Source organism: Aquarana catesbeiana, linkage group LG01 (genome assembly GCF_042186555.1).
Source record: "Aquarana catesbeiana isolate 2022-GZ linkage group LG01, ASM4218655v1, whole genome shotgun sequence".
Taxonomy (NCBI): domain Eukaryota; kingdom Metazoa; phylum Chordata; class Amphibia; order Anura; family Ranidae; genus Aquarana; species Aquarana catesbeiana.
This window is the reverse complement of record NC_133324.1, coordinates 95,108,865-95,136,011: the sequence shown is the minus strand read 5'-3', so window position 1 is coordinate 95,136,011 and position 27,147 is coordinate 95,108,865. Positions and strand designations below refer to the sequence as shown.

Sequence of the window (27,147 nt, the reverse complement as noted above, 5' to 3'; positions counted from 1 at the left end):
AAGCTAGTTTTTTAACCAGCGTTTTCTGCCAGCAATCTGGCGTCAAGAAAAAGCTTTTTTGAGCTCCAGTCTGCATGGAGCCTAATGCTGAGAAGTCTTCTCCTGAAGTCCTGTACTGAAAGCGACTCTTCCGGTAGTGTCCGGCTCTCTGTGGTTCCTCCTGCTGACCTGCAAGTTGCTATTGAACCCTGTGATGGGTGAAGGAAGATCAGAGGGAGGAATGAGTAAAGCAGAGTATACAAGGACCGAAAATTGACCGGCTTCGAATGGTCCTGCTGGAGAACCAGCTTTCAATCAGCTCTTGTAGCCAATGTATTCTGGCAGGGGTGGGAAGTCCCCGCTGTCAGAATACAAATGCTCAGTAGTAGAATACAAATGCTCAGTAGGAAAGATTCTTGAACCAACATTGTATGTATGTATGTATGTGTATGTATATATGTATATGTGTGTGTGTATATATTATTATTATTATTTTCCACCTACTGGTTGAAAGAAAAAAAAAAAAACAAGGTGTATACTCAGCTTTAGAGCTGTTAGGGACTTTTACAGCTATTACTGCCTTTAAAACCTTTTACCAAAGTGACAGGTTCCTTTTTAAGTTTTCAATTCATGGAATTAAAAAAATGTGTACATAAACAAGTTTCTGAAAGTACAGATATAATATTATAACCCTCTCCCTTTCCAATCTGTATTCTCCTGCAAAACTACACCTTCTAGTAAACCCCCCCTCCCAGAAGACTGTTAAGCCAGCCATAGAGGGTTTCAAATCTTAGCTGGTCCCTGCTGAACCGGCTGAGATTTGATCCCATCTATGGGCGGGCTGATTGTACCCAAGTCAATCCATCGATCAACTTGTGTACAGCCAGCATGTCTTATTTTCTAGCATGTGATTTTTGCCTGCTGCTAACAGCGGGACTCGTTGTTGCAGGAAAGAAAATCACATAATTTAGGCAGGCTGTATAGGATTTGTTTTCTTTTGTTCGAACAGCAGGCTGATCAAAAGTCCATCCACACATTTGAGGTGGATTGGGGAATCCCTCCCGCAGTGGTATTGTATTGTATTCTGACAGCAGGGAGGCTTCCCCCACGCTCAGAATACACTCATCAGCACTGCTGGTTATAGCCAGCAGCACTGATCAAATGAAACGTTTCCAGCAGGCTTGGTTACACAGAAGTTGATCAAAAGCTGTACAACCAGCCTGCCCATTGATAGATCAAAACTTGGCCAGTCCCTGCTGAACCGGCCAAATTTCAATCCATCTATGACTGGCTTTAGTGTGTCACTTTTGAGCGGCAGGAACAAATTGGTGACATAGCGGCTGGGGATGAGCTGCGCATTATCAACACCCTGGAAATATTCTAGCTATGCAAGAGTGAAGATTATCTGAATGGGAGATGATACGACTTTCATTATTTTTCTTTAAAATGTCTAACATAATGCAAATACTCTGGAGATGCTTTTCCTTTTTTTTTTTTTTTTTTTTTTTAAGAATTAACATTTGCATTTGCTCATGGTTTTCTGTGTTTTGCAGAATGAATCGCTGTTGAGATGGGCTGGTGGCGACCCGGAGATTTAGTGCCTTCATCGTTGCAATGGCTTCAGAGGTGGAGAAGGCAGACGCCCTCCTCCAGACGTTCAGCACGGCCTCTGTAGTCTTCAGCTTAGGCCTGGGAATTTTCTGCTTCCTGGCAGACAAAGTGCAGCAAACCTCTTTAATCCAACAAAATGACTGGCTGAGAGCCATGTCTGACAATGCCACCCATGGGGTGATAGGAATGTGGTCATGGGCCATTGTGATTGGCCTCCGGAAGAGAAGTGACTTCTGTGAAGTTATCCTTGCCGGATTCTTTGCTTGCATCATTGACCTGGATCACTTCTACCTGGCTGGGTCTCTGTCATTAAAGGTAGGTGATCATTTTTTTTTTTTTCATTTCTATTTGCCAAATCTGAGTAAAGTACTTCTTCTTCCTCTTTTCCTCTCTTCCTCTTCCCCTCTTTCCCTCTCCCTCTCCCTCTCCCTAATCCGGCGGACAATCCAATCGTGTGTGGGCTTTACTGGACCTTCAGCGGACTTTTCCAGTCGCAAGTCTGATGGACTTTAGATTTGGAACATGCTTCAAATCTTTACGTCGTAACTCCGCCGGACCCAGAAATCCGCTCGTCTGTATGCTAGTCAGATGGACAAAAACCCACGCTAGGACAGCTATTGGCTACTGGCTATGAACTTCCTTATTTTAGTCCGGTGTACGTCGAATCCGTTGTACTTTGGTGTGATCGCGTGTAGGAAAGTCCGCTGGAAAGTCTGTCGGACCGGTCCGGTCGATAAGTCCGTATACGCAGCATAAGTTATATGGGCTGTCTAATATAAGACCAAGCTAGGTTATTTTTTGTTTTTTTGGGCTTCAAAGAGGTTGTAAACCTCCCTGCAGTACTTGTACCTATAGGTAAGGCAATGGGATGGGAATACTCCTTGTAATTGGAATAAAAATGATTGATTCAAAAAAATAAAAGACAGTGTAAAAAAAAAAAAAGGAAAAAAATTAAATTTTAAGCGCCCCAAACTCTATGTGCTCACGTGCAAAAGCATACGCAAGTCTCGCACGCATATGTAAACGGTGCTTGCACCACACATGTGAGGTATCCCTGTGAATGTTGGAGCGAGAGCAATAATTCTCTTTCAATGATTTTTTTTTTATTGAAAATTGCAAGGCATTTCTGACATTTTTGGTGTAAACTGTTTGCCATACCTTAAAATAATTATACAATGTGATCTTAACAGATAAGTAAATCATTTTCTTCCGGCCTGCAACATCCAATGTTGTACAATTACAATTTCGAAAAGAGCAAAACACTAACACAACCAGTCAACATAACACTAGTCTAGATGGGAAATACGAACAGTCCCGGTCCCCCAGAGGGGGGGGGGTCGGGAAGACCACAGTCAATTTCCAGAAGAAAAAGGAAAGGAATAGAAGTAGTTAGAAAGGAATAACAGAGATGAAAGTGCACTCCCTAATGTTAGGTTGATCTCTGAAGTCTCACAGGGGGTCGGACAAGTATTTAACCCATGGTTCCCATATCTTATCAGATAGGGTCCTTCTTTTTGTCCTGTAAGATCGCCGTGAGGCGTTCATTCACCATGATCCATGTCAATTTGTTTTTCACCAGTTTGAATGGGATCATGGGTGTCTTCCATGATCTGGCAATTGACTGCTGTGAAAATAAAGGCTACAAGTTTCCCTGCCTGTTTAGGTGTACCCTCTACTGGGCGTCCCAGGAGAACTTGTTGTGGTGATTTAATTAAGTTTACCTGTGTTAGTGAGAAGATAAAATTATAAAGGCGGATCCAAAAACATTTGACCTTTGGACAGAACCACCATACATGGATCGTCGTTCCTTCCATTCCGCACCCTCTAAAGCAAGAGGGAGAGGCCCCTGGAACAAACGAGGCTATTCTCGTTGGTACCATGTACCATCCAAGCAGAACCTTATAGTTTGCTTCGATTAATGAGGAATTTTATGTATGATTTTGACGCACACTGTGACATTGTGGACCATTCGGCAAGTGTGAGTGTCTCGCCTAGATCTTGTTCCCACTTCGTCATATAAAACAGTTTTTCTGGGGTAGAAGTCAATATACTATAGATTTTGGAAATGAAGCCAGTGTGCTTGTCAAAGGTTCTACACAAGTACTAGAGCAATCATTCTAATGCTAGACCTCCTCTGTAACTCTAAGGCCTCATGCACACGAGACGCCGGTGTAAACTCTGCTGAACACATGTTTTTAAAAGCTGAAACCGGCGTTTAGAAACGCCCATTTTGCCGCGTTTGCGTCTAGAAGCGTCTGCAGAGTAGAGAATGACATTTTGCGACCCAAATTTGGGGCCCCGTATCTCTCGGCCACTAGGTGCTAGGAACCCAAAATTTAGTGTACTAGCACTACAATATATCCAAATTTGGGGTTCCTAGCACCAAGTGGCCCCGAGATACGGGGCCCCAAAGTCGGGTCGCAAAATGTCAAGCACTTCTGCAGCAGAGAATGACATTTTCCGACCTGAAGTTGGGGCCCCATATCTTGGGGCCACTTAGTGCTAGGAACCCCAAATCTGGATATGTTATAGTGTTCGTCCAACTGTGCTAGCACACCAAATTTGGGGTTCCTAGCACCAAGTGACCCAGAGACATGGGGCCCCAAATTCGGGTCATAAAATGTTACTTTAAAAACACTTATAAATGCAAACGCGGCTAAACGCGGTACCGGCGTTTGGCGTCTGAAACGTGGAAAAGTTTTGCGTCTGAACCCATTTTTTTGCTTCTGGAAAAACGAGGTTAAACGCAACTGCCTAAAAATGCCAAAAAACGAGACTGTGTACATGGACACATAGGATAACATTGAATGGGTTCAGGGGCAGTTGAAAAAAGTGTCCAACTGCCTCTGAACGCGTGTTTAACAGCGTCTCGTGTGCATGAGGCCTTAACGTGTAACCTGCAAAGGTCGCCTATGGAGATTTTTTAAGTATTGTACTTTGTCGCCATTCCACGAGCGTATGCAATTTTAAAGCGTGACATTTTAGGTATCTATTTACTTGGCGTAACATCATCTTTTATATTTTACAAAAAAATGGGAGTATATATTGTATGGTGTGTTTTTTTTTTTTTTTTTTTATTCATTAAAGTGTATTTTTTCCCAAAACATTGCATTTGAAAAACCGTTGCGCAAAATACCACGTGACAAAAATTGTAAACGATCGGCATTTTATTCCCTAGGGTCCCTGCTAATGTTTGGGGGTTATAAGCAATTTTCAGGCAAAAAATACAGATTTTTTTTTTGCTTGTAAACAGTGCCATAAAAGGCCTGGTCTTCAAGTGTTATAATGGGAGTATTGTGTCTATGCTGATTATCCTGTGCTGTATATTGAAAAAAAAAAGAAAAATTATATATTATATACATACCTCTTTTATATTATCATTGTGAAGAGGCTGGGAGAGTTTAGAATGCGATGTTCAAGCTGTTATAATTTCTTGGATTAGTTTTCCTATATGTGATTACTGCTGCTTGGCCTGCCAAGGTGTAACATCTGCATGCAGTATAGTGAAGAGTCTGCTGGGAGAAATCTTCAGGACGCAGTGATCTGCGGGATTCAATCAGATAAACAATTCGCTCGTGACATTCACAGAATCCTACATACTAAGATTAGGAGTAACATTGGGGAAGCGGTGGTGTAGTGGGAGGAAGAGATGAAAATAGATAATTGACGAGAGGAAAACAGATTGACAGAATGATTTCTATGTTGGCTGGTAGTCTCTAACGAGCAGAGCTCTCTGATTCCTATTGTATTGTAATTCTACAGCCTGCCCTAATGTTGTAAAGTGCTCTGTAAACTGTTGGCTCTATATGAATCGTATAATATAATAATACTCCATTTACACACCTACACTAGGTAAGTTTTGTCAATATCCTAGCATACATAGCCCTCGCTCCCATCACATATTTTCCCATTAGAATAAAAAAAAAAAGCTGTATACCTCACTGGCGGTGCATACTAGTGCATTATGCCATTAACTTGTAGGGGGGTCTTTTTTTTTTTTCTTAAGACTTTACTACCACCTTAACAAAAAAGACCCTTGAGAGCACAGGGATCCAGCGTGGTCTTTACCTAGGCCGGTTATTTGCCGGTTTTCGGGTCCTCAGGGATGCCATGTTGACTATGGGAAGCAGGCTGTGGCTTCCTATTGGCTCACAGCCGGCTCCCCTTTCTGCGTGCACGAGATGCGCTGCTCTTTCTGAATGGTCCCGCAGCCTCCTGTGACATGTCCCAGGAAGTTGTGGGCACAGGATGTTCCTCACTGCTTGCCTAGGCAAGAAAGCAGAAGTGGGAAGTGAGTACCTGTCAAAACTAGGTACCCACTCCCTGAAAGAAAAGTTTACAGAGGAACTTCTTCCCTTTTCAGGTGATCCGCTTTCACACGATTTTGGAAGGAGTTCTGGCAGGAAAACAAGGTGACGGGGTATAAATTGGGAAGATTTAATATGAACTGAGATGGTGAGACATTCAGCAAACCTGTTACTTTAAGCAAAGTACGATTTCACTTTAGGCTGGGTTCACACTTATGCAAATTGAATAGGGGTTTCCCCGCATCCAATTGGAATGCCGGACGAGTGTGCCTGGCTCGCAATGGAGTCGGTTCACACACCTCCTGGGTGGCCGCAGTCTGTATTTGGAAAGGGTCCTGTGCATCTTTGGTGCAAATTCAGGCAAAAAAATTCAGTCCTGAATCGGTGTACAGTAGGGGTGCAACAGATCGTCGTTGATCCGTACGGGACACCCGCGATCCGCCGAGCGCTCTGTGGCTTCGGCCATAGGAAAGGCCGCGGCTTTGGCCTAGCTCCGGAGCGGCGGCCATCTTGGTACACCCGGCGGCCGTTTAGCACGTGATCGCTCCGTCATGACTCCGGTTCCTCTCTCCCCTCTGTGTACTGATCTGTACAGTGGAGGGGAGAGATCGGATGGCACAGTGCCAATACTCTGCAATGCCCTGCCAATACTCTGCAGTGCCCTGCTGCAATACCCTGCCAATACTCTGCAATACCCTGCTGCAATGCTCTGCCAATACTCTGCAGTGTCCTGCCAATACTCTGCAGTGTCCTGCCAATACTCTGCAGTGTCCTGCCAATACTCTGCAGTGTCCTGCCAATACTCTGCAGTGTCCTGCCAATACTCTGCAGTGTCCTGCCAATACTCTGCAGTGTCCTGCCAATACTCTGCAGTGTCCTGCCAATACTCTGCAGTGTCCTGCCAATACTCTGCAGTGCCCTGCCAATACTCTGCAGTGCCCTGCTGCAATGCTCTGTCAATACTCTGCAATGCCCTGACAATACTCTGCCAATATACCCGCCAATACTCTGCCAATACCCTGCAATACTCTGCCAATAGGGGGATTGTGGCTATTACAGTGGGGGAGATTTTTTTTTTGTTGATCCGAAAATGATCCGAACCGTGACTCCTGATCAAGGAACGATCCGAACCGTGAGTTTTTTGATCCGTTGCACCCCTAGTGTACAGGGACGCACCGAACCCCATGCTGTGAACTGCGGCCGCAGCAAGTGTCGACCCAACCCTAAAGTATGTGTTGCCTTTTAAAATAACATTCCATACAGGAAAATGGAAAGATTTCCCAAGGGGTTTTTTTAGGCAGCAAAAGATTATGTAAAAATCTTTTATTAGATCAAGATATTAGATTTATTGATCTAATAAAAGATTTTTACATAATCAATCTTTTGCTGCCTAAAAAACCCCCCTGGGGAAATCTTTCCTTTTTTTTTGTATACTTTTGGATTGTGCAGCCTCGGGGACTCTCTATATGTGTTTTCCTATTTTCCTATTCAACATTCCATACAGGTATTGTATTGTGTTAAACATATACAGGCAGTCCCCGACTTACGAACGACCTCAATGCCGGCTGCTTGTGCTCCACGCTGCTCCTGTACCACGGAATCGACTAAGCTTCTTGCCTACTTCTGCTAGCCCTGCAATGGGCAGGCAGAGAGATCATCCCGCTCTTCTGTTCTTTGTGCTGTGCTTGTCATAGCCTTGGCAGAAGAGAAAACTGATTTCTCCTAATTAAAGTGGAGCTAAACTGTCAATCAACATTAACTATTAATCCTTATGCTGCTAAGCTCAGTAAATAGGTAGGAGGTTATGTTGTATTTACTTGTTTCAACCTTTTTCTGGCCTAGGCCAAAATGATGTCTTGCATGCCAGGAGTCTTCATGGTCTTTTTTTGTCTTTGACCTGGAGGAGGGCTTTCCTCAGCGAAATGCACCCTCCTGCCACCATGCTTGAGTTAAGGGCAGATGGATTCCAGGAAGGGTGGTGTGTGTGTGTGTGTGTGTGTGTGTGTGTGTGTGTGTGTGTGTGTGTGTGTGTGTGTGTGTGTGTGTGTGTGTGTGAACTGCCACATGATTGCATCATAAAACAACTTAAATATAACATTTTTAATTTTTTATTTTTATTTTTTTTTATGAATGTGTGGCTTTGTGATGTCAGTAGCATCATTTTATGTTTTTTGTATCCTTTTGCAATCACATATTTACTTTTTTTATTCTTACCTGCTTAACTCCCTGTTTATTATTGGAAAATATTGATCAGCGGTTCAATTAAAGAATGGTGTACTTATGTCACGTCTTTAGCCAATAATAGTCATAGACTGTGATTGATAAATGCTCTGTCCGTCAGGGGCAGCTCTGACATGAGGAAGCAAAGCCCTGCTCTTCTCCTAAGATGCCCGTCTCCATGTAGACAATAGTGCCTTATTTTTGGTATTCAGAGTAGGAATGGTACCCCATCATTGCTCTGTAAGTGGAAAAGAGGGTCAATAAAAACAATACCTTGTTTCCCCGAAAATGAGACCTAGCATGATTGTTGGTGATGGCTGCAATATAAGCCCTACCCTAAAAATAAGACCTACAAGGACTTTAACTAGGACTTATTTAAGGGGTAGGGCTTATATTACAGCCATCACCGACAATCACGCAAGGTCTTATTTTTGGGAAAACAGGGTATGGTATCAACAATAACTTTAAAAGTACTAAAACCTCATAATACACATTCTACCAGTGCCCATGAGGTCCAGCCTGCCAGTCCTGGTAATGGGATGTCACGCTGTGTGTCAGAGATCTGAATCGCCGTTCAGCCGCTGTAACCATGTCCCGCCTCCTATGACACACGGCACAATGATTCCTAGCATTGGATCGGTGTGCCGTCTATCACAAGAGGTGGTCTAGGAGGCAGGACATCGTTACAGTGGCTGCACGGTGATTCAGATCTCTGACACACAGCATGAGATCACCATACCAGGCACTGGGGTGGCTGCACATGACACTTGTGAGAAGAGCAGGAGGGAGGGGAAACTGACAGGGGCGCGCCGGGATGATACATGCCGACACCCAGCGGGGCAGCCCCGCCCCTTTTTCTGGACTTTTTTTTTTTTTTTTTTTCTTAAGTGGGACCCTCACTCGAGTATAAGCCGGGGGGGGGGGTTCGGCATAAAAAATGTGCTGAAAAACTTGGCTTTTACTCTAGTATATACAGTGAATTAAAACTGCCACGAAAGAAATAAAGGAGCTTTAGTGTTGTCCTGCTTTATTTATCTGCCCTTCTTGTTGATCTGGAACAAATGCATGCGCATGTCCCTTCCATAACCCTGTATATTTGCACAGTCCCCATAAGGATATAAATATGGGATTGCTGAATTTGTTTTAAAGGTGCAGGATAAGCTTTCATCTTGGTCTTGCCTCACAGATCTGGAACAGGCACATGGCCAGCAAAGTCTGAAGAGTCATGTACTCCTGTGTCACAGCCATGTTTCAGGTTGGTGACTAGCTGGTGGTAGTGAAGACAGATGGATGGTGACAGCTCGGGAGCTCTGTTCCCCCTTAAAGGAAAAGCCGGCAATGGACGTGCCAACATTTCTTTATGCTGTTTCCTATTATTTACGAGGAATCGGTACCAGTTATTGCCATTTTTATTGCTGTATACTCACTTTCCTGGCTTTCTTCAGTGTGCAGTGCTGGTTGAAGTATTGTTCCCATTGCTACAGGTAATTGAGCCTATAATAATGGAGCTTGTTGTGTCTTGTTCCTCAGGGAAGTGTTTCTCTGCATGGATCAAATGAAACGCCGAAAGAGCTCCATCTCAGCACTCAGAAGTGTGATCCATGTGTCTGCCGGCTGGTTATCTCTGTGCCCAGGGAATGTTTATTATCGGCTTATTGGAGTGAACAAGCTGTACGGTAAAAATTGGGAACAGCTACGCCAGTGGCTTTGCTTTGAACAGGATGTTGTCTAGTCTCCGTCTGTTATGTTTCATCTTACTGGTCTGTAGCTTACTTTATAGTGAGGTTGTATGAGCTCAGAAGTCAGATTATTCCTTCCTCTGATGAAGGGTGCTCCTTACTCCCGGATACCCACTTAGAGGAGGTCCAGACTCCCCATGAAAAATTAAGTCCGCACCTACAAATACTGCAGCTGCTGACTTTTAATATATGGACACTTACCTGTCCAGGGATCCCGCGATGTCGGCACCCCAGTTGATCTTTGCTGCGCTTTCTAATTGGACGGTGGAGGAAGGAGAAGGGGGCCGAACCGAAACTCCGAGAGACCGGGCTGTGGTCCAGTCTCCCAGAAGTGGGGAACGATTTGTGTCAAACACACCGCCCAAAGATGCTGCTTTTTTTTTTTGTTCTTTCCCCGTCCTGTAAGCGCACCGCTACAGTGTGAAAGCACTCAGGCTTTCACACTGGGGTGGCTTGGGAGGCAGTTTTCAGGCACTTTACAGGCGCTATTTTTAGCGCTAAAACGCCTGAAAACTGCCTCAGTGTGAGAGGGGTCTAAGGACCAGGCCAATTCTTCTTCTTTTTTATTATTTTTTTTATTATTATTACATTTTTATTAATTTTCAACATATCCATTAAAACATACTTCTTCATATCGCGAATATTCATATATTTATCAAAAATAGATGCATCCTTATCCCTAACAACAACTATCTTCCCCTCCCAAAAAACAAAATAATAAAAAAAAAGGAACAAACAAAAAAGATTTACCGGTAATTCTAATTATACCTCCCCCCCCCCCCCCCCCCCCTCTTCCTCCAAATGCACCAGGAGGAACCAGGCCAATTCTGACACTTATTGTTTACAAGTAAAAATCTGTATTTTTTTTTTTTTTTCTAGAAAACATCTTAGAACCCCGAAAACGTTAAAAAATAAATAAATAAATAAAAAAATGATCTATCTATCTATTGCAGTGGTTTTTCAAACTTAAAAATAAATAAATTTGATGTTACGCCCAAGTAAATAGATACCCAACATGTCATGCTTTAAAATTGTGCACACTTGTGGAATGGCGCTATTTTGTGGTACTTAAAATTCTTTTTTTTTTAAATGCTTATAAGTTACCAGTTTAGAGCTACAGAGAAGGTCTAGTGCTAGAAATATTGCTCTCGCTCTAACGTCCGTGGTGATACCTTTACATGTGTGGTGCGAACAACGTTTACATATGTGGACGTGACCTACATATGCGTTTGCCACTGAGCGCGAGTACAGGGGAGCTTTAAAAAAAAAAAAAATCACTTTTATTACTGTCACAAGAAATGCAAACATCTCTTCTGACAACAATAACAGGTCCTCTTTATAGCGAGATCTGGGGTCAATAAGACCCCACTTCTTTCCACTACAATGGAAAGCATCAGATCAAAACAAAAAAACAAAAAAAACTTGATCTATTGCTTTCCAAAAAACAAAATGGCCTTGTGCACATTGGAAGTGGCTTCATGACATCGCTCCAGGCCTCCTAGGCCATAGAGATGAGCGCAGGTCATCTTTCCTCTGCTCATCTCTATGGCCAGCCACCGGCTTTGCTGAATTAGCAGACCCCTCCTTCCGCTTCTAAAAGTGATCCAGAGGCTTATTAGCTGCTCTGATCACTTTTTGCAGAAAGAGCAGTGGCTGCTGGGAATTTTAAAACCGAACCTCCAAAAGATACAGTAATAATGGGTGAGTGTCATTATGAGTATCATGAGCCCTGGCCAGCAGTACAGCCCGGAGTCATGGGAAGTGGGTTGAATGATACTGGGCACCATTTATTGCAGATGGGGGCTTGTGCTGAATAGCAAACTGGTGAGTCAGGGGGCACATTAGTGTTAAGTAGAGTTGGGCTTTAAAGCCATGTAAACACCACTTGGTGACTTGAACCTATAATAAAGCTTACCTGTAGGTACAAGGAATCTCTCCTAAATGTGCATATAGTCACTATTTCTGCAGCTGGTGACATCACTGGCGCATGCGCACTGCACTCTGAAAGGAGGGCATACTGAGTGAATTTGCACAATGGCGGTGGTGACTTCATCGCGGCTCAGCCATTCAAACGGACGGAGCCCGTAAACCCCGAAAGAAGACCAGATGAAGATGGAAGCCCTGTCAGTGTTGACAGCGTGCCGCTGGAGGGATCTGTTTTAAGGTAAGTATTAGGGTTGCACCGATCAAAATTCTTTTTTTTTTTTTTTTTTTTTTTTACGGAGTACAAGTACTTATACTTTCGATCAAGTACTCGCCTATACCAAGTACCAATACCTTTTGTGTGATTTGAGCCCATACAAAATGAATGGGCTCAAATCGCACTGCAAAGAATCGCATGCAATGTGAGTAGTAATGCGGTGCGATTCTTGTCATGGGGTTTTCTGCACCGCTCCTGTGTGAACCCAGGCTGAAGTTACTGTGACAAGTACGTCACTGGTATTAAGTGGATAATAGTCTCACCAAGCTAAATACACGATTACCAAATGTATTGGGACGTCTGCCTTTACATGCACATGAACTTGAACGGCATCCCAGTCTTAGTCCGTAGGGTTCAATATTGAGTTGGCCCACCCTTTGCAGCTATAAAAGCTTCAACTCTTCTGGGAAGGCTGTCCACAAGGTTTAGGAGTGTGTCTATGGGAATGTTTGACCATTTTCCAGAAGTGTATTTGTGAGGTCAGGCACTGATGTGGATGAGAAGGCCTGGCTCACAGTCTCTGCTCTAATTCATCCCAAAAGTGTTCTATCGGGTTGAGGTCAGGACTCTGTGTCAAGTTTCTCCACCCCAAACTCACTCATCCATGTCATTATGCTTTGTTCGCTGGTCCAAATCATTTGGTGTACAAGGAATTATGGTGTTGGGTTGTTTTTCAGGGGTTGGGCTTGGCCCCTTCATTCCAGTGAAGGGAACTCCTCCTAAGGCGTTAGCATACCAAGACATTTTGGACAATTTCATGCTCCCAACTTTGTGGGAACAGTTTGGGGATGGCCCCTTCCTGTTCCAACATGACTGCGCACCAGTGCACAAAGCAAGGTCCATAAAGACATGGATGAGCGAGTTTGGGGTGGAGGAACTTGACTGGCCTGCACAGTCTCCTGACCTCAACCTGATAGAAAAAATTTGGAATGAATTAGAGCGGACATTGCGTGACCTCACAAATATGCTTCTGTAAGAATGGTCAAACATTCCCATAGACACACTCCTAAAGCTTGTGGACAGCCTTCCCAGAAGAATTGAAGCTGTTATAGCTGCAAAGGGTGGGCCAACTCCATACTGAACCCTACGGACTAAGACTGGGATGCCATTAAAGTTCATGTGTGCGTAAAGGCAGGTGCCCCAATACTTTTATACACTCACCGGCCACTTTATTAGGTACACCTGTTCAATTGCTTGGTAACACAAATTGCTAATTAGCCAATCATATGGCAGCAAGGCATCTAGACGTGGTGAAGATGACTTGCTGAAATTCAAACTGAGCATCAGAATGGGGGAAGAAAGGGGATTTAAGTGACTTTGAACATGGCATGGTTGTTGGTGCCAGACCGGCTGATCTGAGTATTTCAAAAACTGCTGATCTACTGGGGTTTTCACGCACAACCATCTCTCGGGTTTACAGAGAATGGTCCGCAAAAGACAAACTATCCAGTGAGCGGCGGTTGTGTGGAGGAAAATGCCTTGTTGGTGTCAGAGGAGAATGGGCAGACTGGTTTGTGATGATAGAAAGGCAACCGTAACTCGAATAACCACTTGTTACAACCAAGGTATGCAGAATAACATCTCTGAACACATTGAACGTTGAAGCAGATGGACTACAGCAGCAGAAGACCACACTGGGTGCCACTCCGGTCCGCTAAGAACGGGAAACAGAGGCTACAATCCACACAGAATCACCAAAATTGGACAAAATAAAATTGGAAAAACGTTGCCTGGTCTGATGACTCTCGATTTCACCTGCCACATTCAGATGGTGGGGTCAGAATTTGGCGTAAACAACATGAAATCATGGATCCATCCTGCCTTGTATCAATGGTTCAGGCTGGTGGTGGTGTAATGGTGGGGGGGATATTTTCTTGGCACACTTTGGGCCCCTTAGTACCAGCTGAGCATCATTTAATGTTGCTGACCATGTCCATCCCTTTATGACTACAGTGTACCCATCTTCTGATGGCTCCTTCCAGCAGGATAATGCACCATATCACAAAGCTCCAATCATCTCACCACTGGTTTCTTGAACATGCCAATGAGGTCACTGTTCTCCAATGGTCTCCACAGTCACCAGATCTCAATCCAATTGAACAATTTTTGGGGTGTGGAGGAGATTGGCATTATGGATGTGCAGCCGACAAATCTGCAGCAACTGCTATCATGTCAATATGGAGCAAAGTCTCTGAGGAACATTTCCAACACCTTGTAGAATCTATGCCACAAAGAATTAAGGCAGTTCTGAAGGCAAAAGGGGGTCCAACCCGATACTAGCAAGGTATACCTAATAAAGTGGTCGGTGAGTGTCTATTCCTAGTTATGGGTTTATCTTGATGACATTTCAGCTTTACAAGGCCCTAAGGACAGACAGAATGAAGATGCTGATCTGTATAATATGGAGCATTAGATATAATGCGTCACTTGCAGCCAAAGAATGTTCTCCTCCTGTGACGTGTCGAGCAATGATGGTGGATTGGTAAAGGTCGTATATTAAGTGTAAACCTGCCATTCACAGCAGGTCAGGAACATGCGAGGTTAAATGATGATTGGGTATTTGCAGCACAAGGAAAACACTCGGCCTTTCTGGTGTGGGTGGTTTCCATAGAAACAGAGAACACGTTCAGGGAACACACACACGTATGTTTAGCCTTCCGGAACGGATATCAGATTATCTCCAACTCAGTAGATGCATCAGAGAATCAGAATCTTTTGCTTAAAAATAGTATTCCATAAAGGGCATGTAAATTACCCAAGTGGGGTTCATCAGACTTTTGTACGGTGCCATACAGCGGACCAGGCAATGCAGCAGGCAGGTACCCTGCTTGTTCCTTATTTTTGGAAAAAAACTTTTTTTTTATTTTTTTTTATTTTTTTATTTTTTTATTGGAGAACAGTATCAAGATTATAGTATTATCATACATTCGTTGAGGAATCGGAACATTGTTAAGGGTAAAACAGGTGTGACAAAGGCATGTAAACAACAATGACTATCTTGAACTCCAAGGGGAGATAAAGTATTATGCAGAGTATAAAGATCAACTGTGGTTATACTTAGAGAGAATATTCCTAAGTATCGTAACAAGTCTTTTTGTCTTGTGCTAAAAGTAATCAGGGTAGATTCCATATGCGTGGATGATGTGAGCATTTGTATGATTTTAATCCAAAGGAATATGATGTTACCAACTTGGTGCTCCTATCTTGAGCACCTGATTAGCAACATGTAGTAAAAAGGGGGTTTAGTAGATGATGTAAGACATTCATAGAGGTGAGAGGATGGGGGGGGAGGTTAATGGGATAGGTGGGTTAGTAGTTTTCTCCTCAGTATCCGCTAATAGGTAGTTACTGTATATCTTAGAAAGGTGATGGAGAATGGCTGTATTTTGCTAGGACATCTTTTGCTGGAAAGCCGCGGATGGAAAAAATCGACATGGGACCTCCCGAACTCATCCCTTGGGTAGGGGTGGGGGGCCATGTCCCATGGTAAAGAAGAGAAAGGGGGGGAGGGGTTGGGTGATATATGCAAGGAAATCGGTAAGTGTTTACCATGAGTGAGCAGATCATGGTGAGTGGTTAGCCCGTTATAGTCCGATATCTATTTGTTGTACTGAAGTGGTTCCAACAGGCCCATGCCTTTAGTATTTAGCTGAGGAATCTCGGGCAATGAATATGAGTTCTTCCATTTCAACAATTTTTGTTAATTTGTTCAAACCATTCTGGGATTGGTTTCATTATTGTCAGTATGAGTAGAGCCCCAATGTCAGGGAATACACATTTTGGCCGCATTGATTAGAGGTAGAATTAATGTTTTACGATAATGGTGTGCCAGTATGTCAGAGTGATGAAAAAGTAATTGGTCTGGGGTATGTTCTAAAGAGTATGTGGAGATCAATGCTGTTAATTCTTGGACTTTTAGTCGGAATGGTTGGATTAGCGGGCATGACCACAGGATGTGTATCAAGGTGCCAGGCTCTTTGGCACATCTTCAGCATTTGTTGGGGAAGGAAGGATTATACTTATTTAGAATCTCTGGAGTTCTGTACCAGCGAGTCAGGGTCTTGTAATTGTTTTCTTGAATGGAGACATTAAGAGAGCCTTTATGGGCAATTATAAATATACGTTCCCATTGGTCTTCTGATAATTTTGAATGCATTTCTTTTTCCCATGTTGTGCAAGCCTTTCCAGCCTTAGGGGAGATATCTGCAAATAGCATAGTATAAATATTAGAGATCAAATGCTGTTGGGGGCTAGATTGGGAGCGTGAGTGTTAGTGAAATTGAGGAATTGCGGTTAAACTCTTGTAGGAAATGGCAGATTTGGAAGTGGATCCAGAGCGGGAAAGGGTTATTGGTGAGATTAGGCTCTAACGCGAGACGATCTAAGAAAAAGCCGTCATGAAAAAATTGATGTGCCAATATATTTCTGGGTGCTGCCATTGATTTGTTAGGAATTGTGCGGACATACCAGGGGGGAAGGCAGGGTTAAGTCTTATAGGAGTAAAGGGTCCCGGAATGGAAGAGATGTGTAATTTGTTACATGTTTCCCTGAAACAACGGAGTGTCGGGTCAATGAGAGGGTGTTCCTTGAGTGTTTAGGGGATATGGTTGAGCAACAACCAGGGTACCGAACGTAATGGTACAGGGGATAGGGCGTTTTCTAGTCTAACCTAATCTTTGCAGTGACTATACAGTGCCCAATCAAAAATTCTAGCAAGATGACATGAACAGTAGTATTTCTTGGGGTCTGGGAGACCAATAGCCCCTTTCGTTTTGGGTCGTGTCAAAAGGTCATATGTTATTCTCGGGTGATTTTGTTTCCATAAGAATCCTGTACATATCCTTTTTATAGAATAGGAAAAAGGATGGGGGCAGTTTAATGGGAATAGTTTATAGGAGGTAAAAAATACGGGGGGGGGGGGTGGCACTAGGAGACCACCCTAAAATGTTAAGTGACTTGACAGGACTGCTAGATGTTGGCGTGGATAAAATAAGCACCAATTGGTGTCAGTGGTTGTAAAACAAGGCCGATCATTGAATGAATCCTAGTGAAGAAGTAACAAGCATTGCTGTCGGTGCTAGTCAAACAAGCCAGTGGGAAAACCCCAATCAGTGGAGAAAATAAGCCCTATCATTGATGTCATTGTGAAAAAAAAATATAAGGCTCATTATTGGTGTCATTGAGATAAAATCCCATTCAATGGTGTCAGTGGGATAAAATAAGCCCCATCATTGGTGTCATTGGGATAAATAAAGTTCTATTTATTGATGTCAGTGGAATAAAATGAGCCCAAGTCATTACTGTCAGTGAGAATAACAATAGTCCCATCATTGGTGTAATTGGAATAAATAAATAAAGTCCCATTCATTGGTGTCAGCAGCATAAAATAAGGTCCCATTAATGGTGTAAGTGGGGAAAAAATAAGCCCCTTCATTGCTGTCGGTGGGATAAAATGAGCCCAAGTCATTGGTGTTGGTTGGATAAAATAAGCCCAAGTCATTGGTGTAAGTGGGTAAAAAAAAAGCCCCATCAGTGTCATTGGGATAAATGAGCCCAAGTCATTGGTGTCAGTAGGATAAAATGAGCCCCATCGTTGGGGTAAGTGGGATAATACAAGTCCCAAATGGTGTCAGTTATTGGGAGCAAAATACAGACCCCCGGTCCAGCACTGCACTGGTTACCTTACCGGATCACAATGGTCTGCTCTGCTTCTCTCTTCAGTCAGGCAAGAACTTTTTTCGAGCACAAGATTACTCTGACAAACACTAGCTTAGTTGCAGGGCTAGGTGTGTTCCATTAAAATTCCCAAATTCTGAAGATTAAGGGCTCATGACGATGTGCATTTTTTGGAACATACAGCAAATGCAATTCAGCAAAATCCTATTGACTTTCTTTAACTGATTCAGGACTGCCCTTTAGCTGTTTTACTGCTACAGGGTGGCACCTGTGCTCCGGATCACAAGTAATGTTGACTTGCACGTATATACATTTATTATTTACATTTATTTATTTTTTATTAAGTTTTAAGCAATAAATATTTTAATGAATGGAGGAGCCCAGGGGATCCATTAAAAAAAAAAATTAAAAGTCAGCAGCTACAAATACTGAAGCTGCTGACTTTTAATTGGACACTTACCTGTCCCTGGGTCCAGCGATGCGGGGGATCGAAGCCCCGCTCGTCCCCCCCCCCCCCCTCCACTCGTCGGCGCTGGCATTTCAACTGTGGGCGCCGGGCTGTGGCTTCACAGCCTGGCACCCACTGCGCATGCGCGAACGGCGCCGCGTGCCATGATTGGCCGCTCAATCACCTGGGACCTGTAATGGGTCCCAGATGATTGACAGGAGGGAGGGAGCAGAGCCGAGCCCTTCCTGTGCTGAGGGGGAAGTGATGTCACCAGCCCAGGCAAAGGAAGAGGCAGACTACGAGGGACCACCTAGCAACAGGCATTTAGAGGTAAGTAAAAAAAAAAAAAAAAAAAAAAATATCCAAATGTTTTTTGTTTTTTAGAATTTTTCAGGTATTTTAGTTTTTTTGGGTGGAACCCCACTTTAAGTCAGAACAAAGGCTGGGAACTGCCGTTTGGTTTATTTCCATACCCGCAGTGGTCACAACTTTGACCAGTGCGGAATTCTTCATTTTTTTTTTTTTTTTTTTTTTTAAAGGATGAGGTCACCTTCAGAAATATTTTACATATTCCACCGTTTTAAGGATCTTCTCCCCACACCCGCTGTCACAATTTAAAAAGAGCGCGGCTGTGTGGGGCGTCATTCATGCATAGAATGAATAGACCACAAGTACCGACAGCCTTTGTGGTGGACGGCTTGTAGTTCCTAAAGAACTAGGAGGGCACTGGTGAGCATCCTCAAAAAGCATTGTGAAAAAAATTAAAAACAAATTGTAAAAAAATCAATACGTAAAAATAAACTACTGACACCATCCACTGCCACATACCCTCTTCTCCAGAAGCACCGTGAAAAAATATTTATTATTTTTTTTAAATCATTTTTTAAACAACAAAACTGTAAAACATTAATAGATAAAATTAATAAAAACAAAAAAATCACTGACACCGTCCACTGCTCTCCTGACACTTTCCACTACCCCCCACCCCAAATCATTGTGAAAAACAAAAAAAAACAAAAATGTAATTGTAAAAAAATAAAAAAAAATTCTGACACTGTCCATTGCTCTACGGGCGCCATCCACTGGCCCCCAAAAAGCATTTTGAAAAAATAAAAATACTAAATTAAATTGTAAAAAAATAAAGAACTACTGACACCATCCACTGCCCTACTGACACTATCCTGCACATGCTGCCCACTGCTGTACGCTCCTCACGTGCACATTATACCTACCTACATACACTCTGGACTCCTCTCCTGCACATAATACCTACCACCATACATTCCATACTCCTCTTCTGCACATACTACCCACCTCCATACACCCCACACTCCTCTCTTGTACATACCACCCACCGCCGGACACTCCGCACTGTACGTTCCCTATTTAACATTACTGCACTATGTAAGTCATCTCAGACCTTTAAGCCACGTCCACATTTCACCACCGGGGGGGGTGCAAACTTCCCTGAAATGAGTTCTTCCAGGTTGGGATGTCTGTTTTTGATTGGTGAGAACCAGAGGATGGTGGGCAGTGTTTTTCGTAGCACTGCGGCGTCACTTCCTGTTTCCCGGCCGTAACTCATTGTGATGTGTGACTGGACTGTGGAGTCAACTGCGGATTGAGGCAGGCCTGAGCTGAGCGGCGACTGTGAGTAACGGAAAGTGCCTGCACCGCGGGCCTCAGGCCTCCGGCTCAACCTCAGTCTGACTTCTCCTGCACTCGGACTCACTTGTGAGACTCAGCTACCCCTCCGTTCCTCCGCACACGCTTCTCTGCAGAGTGAAGACAGTCATTCTGATCTCCACTTTGATCGGGCCCAGGCCAGGGCGGATGATGGCACGGCTGGACTAGAGCCACCATTTGGGGATTATTTCTGCTCTACCTGGCGTGTGTGTGTATATATAGCTGTATACACAAATTGTGAGTACGTTTGTCCTGTGTAGTGTATACAGCTATACCCACCCACCTTCTTCCTTCCTGTATATAGAGAGTCTCTATATACAGGAAGGAAGAAGGTGGGTGGATATAGCTGTATACACTACACAGGACCGATGTACTCAGTTTGTATATATTAGCTGTGTAGTAGTGTATACAGCTATGTATACCCACCTTCTTCCTTCCTGTATATAGAGACTTTATATACAGGAATATATCCTTCCTGTATATAGACTCTGTATACACTCTCTCGGTGGGCACAGATGAGGCGCACTGGTGGACACTGATATGCTGCACTTTTGGGCACCGATGAGCAATGGACACAGTCCACTGCCCTACTGACACATAGGGGTGCAACGGATCGTCATCGATCCGTGATCCGATCCGCAGAGGTTGATCCGTACGGGACACCCGCGATCCGCCGAGCACTCTGTGGCCTCGGCCATAGGAAAGACCGCTGCTTTGGCCTAGCTCCGGAGCGGTGGCCATCTTGGTACACCCGGCAAACGTTTAGCACGTGATCGCTCCGTCATGACTCCGGTTCCTCTCTCCCCTCTGTGTACTGATCTGTACAGTGGAGGGGAGAGATCGGATGGCAGCAGTGCCAATACTCTGCAATGCCCTGCCAATACTCTGCAATGCCCTGCCAATACTCTGCAATGCCCTGCCAATACTCTGTAATGCCCTGCTGCAATACCCTGCCAATACTCTGCAATACCCTGCTGCAATGCTCTGTCAATACTCTGCCTTACTCTGCCAATACTCTGCCAATATACCCGCCAATACCCTGCCAATATACCCACCAATACCCTGCCAATACCCTGCAATACTCTGCCAATAGGGAGATTGTGGATATTACAGTGGGGGAGATTTTTTTTTTTTGTTGATCCGAACCGTGACTCCTGATCGAGGAACGATCCGAACCGTGAGTTTTTTGACCCGTTGCACCCCTACTGACACAGTCCACTGCTTTACTGACAGTCCACAGCCAAATATCTGTAGGAGGGGTTTCCACCATCCCTGCTAAGTTTGCACTCATTTTTTTATGTCTTATTTTCAGTGTGATGTGTATTATATGTGACGTTGCATATCACAGAGACCGGTATTGTGGTGATATTAAAGTTTGAGATTTCCATACATTAGAGGGTTCCGCCATTATTGTGTTATTGATTAGTAAGTTACAAGCAGTTTAAATAAGGGGTATCAAGCAGCACTCACAAATTGTGAGTACATCTGTCCTGTGTAGTGTATACAGCTATATACACCCACCTTCTTCCTTCCTGTATATAGAGACCTTTCTACATGCAGATATACATCATCTGTCCTGTTACTGTATATATAGCTGTGTTCAGGACAGATGATGTATATCTGCAGTCAGTGATGATGGAGGAAGGTGGGTGTATATAGCTAGCTGTATACAGGACAGATGATTTATACCTGCATACCCTGATCTGTGAGACTGAGCTATATACCCTGATCTGTGAGACTGAGCTGTATACTCTGTCCTGTGATTCTGGGGCTTTATAATCTTTTCCTGTGATGCTGAACTGTATACTACTCCTGACACTATGGGTGGAATACAGGGGATGGAGTGGGTGGATTCTATAAGGGGTGGGGCTTATGAGAAGTAGGATGGTCAAAAAGGAAGGGCGACCCCCCCCCCCCCCCCCCCCTAAAACTTCACCAGCCGCCACTGCAATGGGGTGTAATGATTGGCCTGAGAGGGTCCCGGGAAACCTATATCGCACGTACTGATGACCAGTCATGTCTTAATGTGGACCTCTAATTACAGAGTACATGCAATTTGAAACAGTGACAAGTGCATATACATCTGGTTAATAATGATCAAACAGGAAAGTCTGATTTAGACAAGGTAATTCCCTGCTGGATGTCACCAGCTAGGTGCAGAACCAGGATACTGCACTGAAGGTCACATGGAGAGTAAAATGTACATGCCTAATGATCACAGCATATATGGAGTGGACTCTGGTACAGCAAGATGGTATAGCCCAGGTGAATTCAGTAGACTATAATGACTAAAGTCAGTACAGCATAAAATGGAGGTGCCACATTGGGAGCGGTAAAGGACACACTGGGGAAATCTCTAGAGAGTGCAACCATCCCTTACAAATGGGTGATGGTAAATCCCAGATGACTACACATGGATAACCAGTTCTCACTTGCTGCTTCAACCCCCGGGTGGGGAGACTCATGGTCTTGGAGAGATAGATTGGTCATCCGCTGCTGTGTCAGATCATTTTGCTGTTCTCCACCTGGTGGTGTAGCCACTGTACGCTGGAGCTTTCTCTGGAAGTGACAGCTGGCTGGAAAACGAAGCACAGAAGACCGGAGGAGAGCTGTCTGGCCATTCACTTCCAGTTTCTGGGTGCATGTGGACTTCCGGTTAGCGGTGATGGAGGGGGGCTAGAAGATGGCAGAGTGCCCAGGCAGGCTTGAGGTGACGGGCATGCGTGGGCCTGAACACCTACGTGTTTTGCCCATTTAATCTGTGGGTTTCTTCAGGGTGTGCCCTTTCCTTTACTGCTCCCAATGTGCTCCCATTTTATGCTATGCTGACTCACAGTAATTATGGTTCACTGAATTCACCTGGGCTATACCATCTTGCTGTACTGGAGCCCACTCCATATATGCTGTGATCATTAGGCAAGTACATCTTACTCTCCATGTGACCTTCAGTGCAGTATCCTGGTTCTGTACCTAGCTGGTGACATCCAGCAGGGAATTACCTTGTCTAAATCAGACTTTCCTGTTTGATCATTATTAACCTGTTGTATACGCACTTGTCGCTGTTTTAAATTGAATGTACTCTGTAATTGGGACATATAGAGAGCCTAAAGGTCCTCATTAGGCACAAGACTGGTCATCCGTGTGTGCGATATAGGTTTTCCAGGACGCTCTCAGTCCAATCATTACACCCTATTCACATATATACACCGTTGACTGACTGACTTGATCTGAGTGGCATGTGCAGTGGATGTGATGTGGCTGAGCCCATGGGCGTGCGTTTTTAAATTTTGACAACGTTGTCATTTTTTAATTGTGTGGAATTGCCCATTTATGCCTTTTTCATATTTTTATTTCCAATAAAGATTTAAAGGAGAAGTTCAGCCTGCGCTCATTTGGCTGGGCTTCTCCTATGGGTCACAGGAGTGCAATTCGTTTTGCACTCCTGTGACCTGTTTTCAGCAGAGAGCGGTCTGAAGTCCGCTCTCTGCTGACGTCACCAAGATCAGTCCAGGCACCACATTATCCCCACTCTAGAAGTCTGGATCCGCCAGGTGCCTTTACTGATGGCAGTCTCAGCGAGCCGCTGAGAGCCTGAGATGGCCGCTGCCCTCCCCTCCACAGCTCAGTGCTCCAGTGAGCATGGAGGAGCAGAGCAGGAGAGCTGCTAATTGACAGGCAGCAGCTCTCTGGTCGGGGAGCTGAGAGAACCGAGCCATCGGCTGTGCTCAGTGGCTCGGTTCTCAGTGAAGAGGCGGAAGGGGGACAGATGCAGCATCGGACATCCACCTAGATAAGTATGATTATGGAATAAAGTAAAATCCCATACTTCTTTTAATAAGGTTTACATTGCTGTTAGTTCCATTTCCTTTTCTGGAGTGAAGGACTACTTTTGGAGTACCTTTTGTCTACCCTCGTAAAGTTGGGCTTTAAGCCCTTGATTACACTTGCAGTTGGGGCACAGAAAAGCCCTGCAGTTGAGCCACGATAATGTCAGTTATGACAAAACCCATTGGGCGGAGCTAACACACGTGACGTTGCCACGCCTCTCTGGACCGGTAAATTGTTTGGAGTATTTGCTACACTGCCTAAGAATGTTTTACATAAGCTCTAAATCATTGTACAAATGTCAGTAGTTTTATACACTTTGAAGTTCAATAAAGGTTTTATGTGGATTTACACTGTGGAATTTCCCATTTTGGTTTTACGGTGAAATATATGGTTGCCTTTGATATATTGGAGAGTGGGAGACGTTGCAGAACTTCAGCCAAGCAGTGTAGGTCGGACCTCCTTTTTGATGATTGTCATCTTGCGGGCTGATTTGACTCTGTAATAGGGTCTATCTTTTCCGGTAAGAGTCCATTTCTCATGGTTAGTGATGGTCCTTGTGGTGATCGCAAGATTTGATTTAACATAATACTTTGCAATTGACACAGTGCTGATTTGGCATTCTGTTGGGACTATTATCACATTTTTGTGGACATTATGACTTTGAATTTGGATTTTATTTAATTGAATGATTCTTTCTGTTTGCACCGTATTACATTTAGCACGGCAATCAATCAAAACCATCACTTTGAGGTCTACTGCTTTGCAATTATGACAGAAAATGGAATTGAAGGTTTGATTGCTCTATTAAATTGCCACATGTATAGCTTTACTCTTGAGAACTGAACAGAGTTTTCATGTCGCCTCTTGAGGTTCTATGATCTCAAGCATTTTTTTATGGTTTTCTATGTAGAAATTTAGCTGTTTGACTTGTGTGTGAGAATTGACTAAAGTGTTATTTCTTGGCCATAGCTGTGTACAAAGCTGGAGCTCTTGAAGTTGCATTTTTTTTTTTTTTTTTCATTGCAGATCAGCTAAAGTTTTAAAAGTCCTTTTGGAAGTAACAGAACTCAGAAGCCAAAGCTAATCTGTGCTGATAAAGGGCATTTAGCTTCTAGATGATCCTTTTTAATATTAATTAAATATTTTATTATCTACACTCTAATTCCTCACTATCATTGTAGTAGAACATATTGGCTACAGCAGGGAAGTTTGGAAGTAATTAACTTTATCTTTTTTTCTTTTTTTTTTTTTTTTTTTTTTCCCCCCTCAGGCTGCTCTCAGTCTTCCTCATCGTCCTCCCTTGCATTGTTCTACACTCATCCCCATCATGGCTCTTGCTCTGAAGTTCCTCATGCAACTCCTAAGGCTGAAGGACTCTTGGTGTTTCCTTCCTTGGATGTTATTCATCTCATGGACTTCCCACCACGTGCGAGATGGGATCCGGCATGGGCTGTGGCTTTGTCCGTTTGGAAAGACTGCTCCTCTTCCTTACTGGCTGTATGTGGCCATCACTGCCTCTTTGCCCAATCTGTGCTCGCTCATCATGTACCTCACTGGAACAAGAGAAATGATGACCAAAAAACATGGAATACACATTGATGTCTGAGTGTGAGGAGGCCGCTAAAGTTTTATGGGTTTAGGTGTTTAAAGGGAACCTGTTAGCCTGGTACATTTTTATATAATAATAATATTAATAATAATATAGGGCCTCATGCACTAGGCACATGAAGAAAGCTTAAGATACTTTTTTGCATCTGTTCATGAGCCCTAGTAAAACTCTGGTCTATATAACTGCATACATACTACAATGTGCTGTAAGCCCTGTTTGCCACCAGTGCGGTTTTGAAGTCACCCGTCTTCAAAGCAGTGTGATTTCATGTGCAAGTCACACTAAAATCACACAGAAATGGCGCAGGAACCTTTTTTAAAGTTGCTGCGACTTGAATGATTCCATTGCCGCAAATGGGGTGCGGAGTATCATGTGACTTTGAACTGACAAGTCGCACTGGTGTGAACCAGGGCTTTAGGTATATACTCATTGTAGGACGGAACAGTGGTACAGAACAATAATAAATGGGAAGAATCCCTGATGGGTTTATTCCCTAATCAATTAAAATTAATCTTTCCACAATATCGCTAAGGATGGATGATGTGGAAACTAACACTAACAAAAGGACATTATAGCCTGGAAAACCAGACCAAATTTAACAGTGTCCCTATGTGGGACCAATGCTATAATTAATTTGCCTACCTAAATTATTTTCAACCCTCTTATGACCGCTGTACCTTCATTTGTTTTTTTTTTCAGTCGCCTTGCTACCAGCATGATTCCTCATTTCCTAAAAATTGTGGCAAAAAAAAAAAAAAAAAAAAAAATCACCTTGGGGTGTCCACTTTGCGAAAAAGGGGTCATTTTGAAGGTATTTGTACTGTCCTGGTATTTTCATTTGACATTTTGTGATACTAAAAATGATATATATTTTTAGTATATAAATTTTATATGTGCTTAAATGATTTAGGACCAGCATGTTGCACCTCTTTCCTGTCCAGGTCATTTTTCAGTACTAGGATTGTCCGACAATTACTTGGTCATGCAACACCGTACACTAGTTTTATATAAAAAAAAAAAAAAAAAATTAAAGCATAAATGGTTCTTTTGGTGACATTTATTAACTAGTTACTTTATTCCTATTTTAAAAAAAAAAAAGAAAAAAATATATATAATTTTTTTTCTTTTTTGTAAATATAGGCATAAAGTAAGTAGTTAATAAATGTCACCAAAAGAACCATTTATCCTTTAATTTTTTTTTTATAAAAAAACTAGTGAACGGTGTTGCATGACCAAGTAATTGTCGGACAATCCTAGTACTGAAAAATGACCTGGACAGGAAAGAGGTGCAACATGCTGGTCCTGAATCATTTAAGCACATATAAAATTTTAATTTAGTCAATATTCAATACAATTTCATATTAATAATATGAGGGTTTCTCAAAAAAGTGTCTGCACTTATTTTTTTTTTAAATCAGGGAAAAGTTTATTGAAAAGAAAAAAATCGACAAACCAAGCAGGGATAACCAGAACATTCCAGAGTCCATACATAATAAAATGCACCATCAGAAAATGATCACAGAGCAAGATCATGACATTTACATGTACATAATTCAGCTACAGAAATTCGACTCGTGTACTACAATAAGGAACTGTAACATGTAGGAAGAGCAAGTTCCTACCTCGCTTTCAATAAACTTTATCAATAAACCAAAATATCCAATCATGACTTAGAGCCTTAGACATTACAGTAGGAGTCTATCCATTATCAAATCTACTGGAGCCGGTCCGAGTATGGCCAACCATCCACACTTTTAAATATAAAAAAGTGTGGTAACTTTTTGAAGACCCCTCCTACCTAAATTTTTAGACTGACAAATGGTCAAAAAAGTTTTAAATGCATT

The 27,147-nt window shown here is 43.1% G+C and overlaps 1 protein-coding gene across 1 annotated transcript in view; it reads left to right on the top strand.

The window, feature by feature from the left end:
* Positions 1-26,266, top strand: part of TMEM267 (transmembrane protein 267) — a 43,021-nt gene extending 16,755 nt beyond the window's left edge. The window contains exons 2-3 of the mRNA XM_073621999.1: positions 1,533-1,905; positions 24,965-26,266. Of these exons, the coding sequence (XP_073478100.1) occupies positions 1,594-1,905; positions 24,965-25,300 (648 nt within the window). The 5' untranslated portion in view covers positions 1,533-1,593 and the 3' untranslated portion in view covers positions 25,301-26,266. The remainder of the gene's footprint in view (positions 1-1,532; positions 1,906-24,964) is intronic.
* Positions 26,267-27,147: the final 881 nt, after the last annotated feature.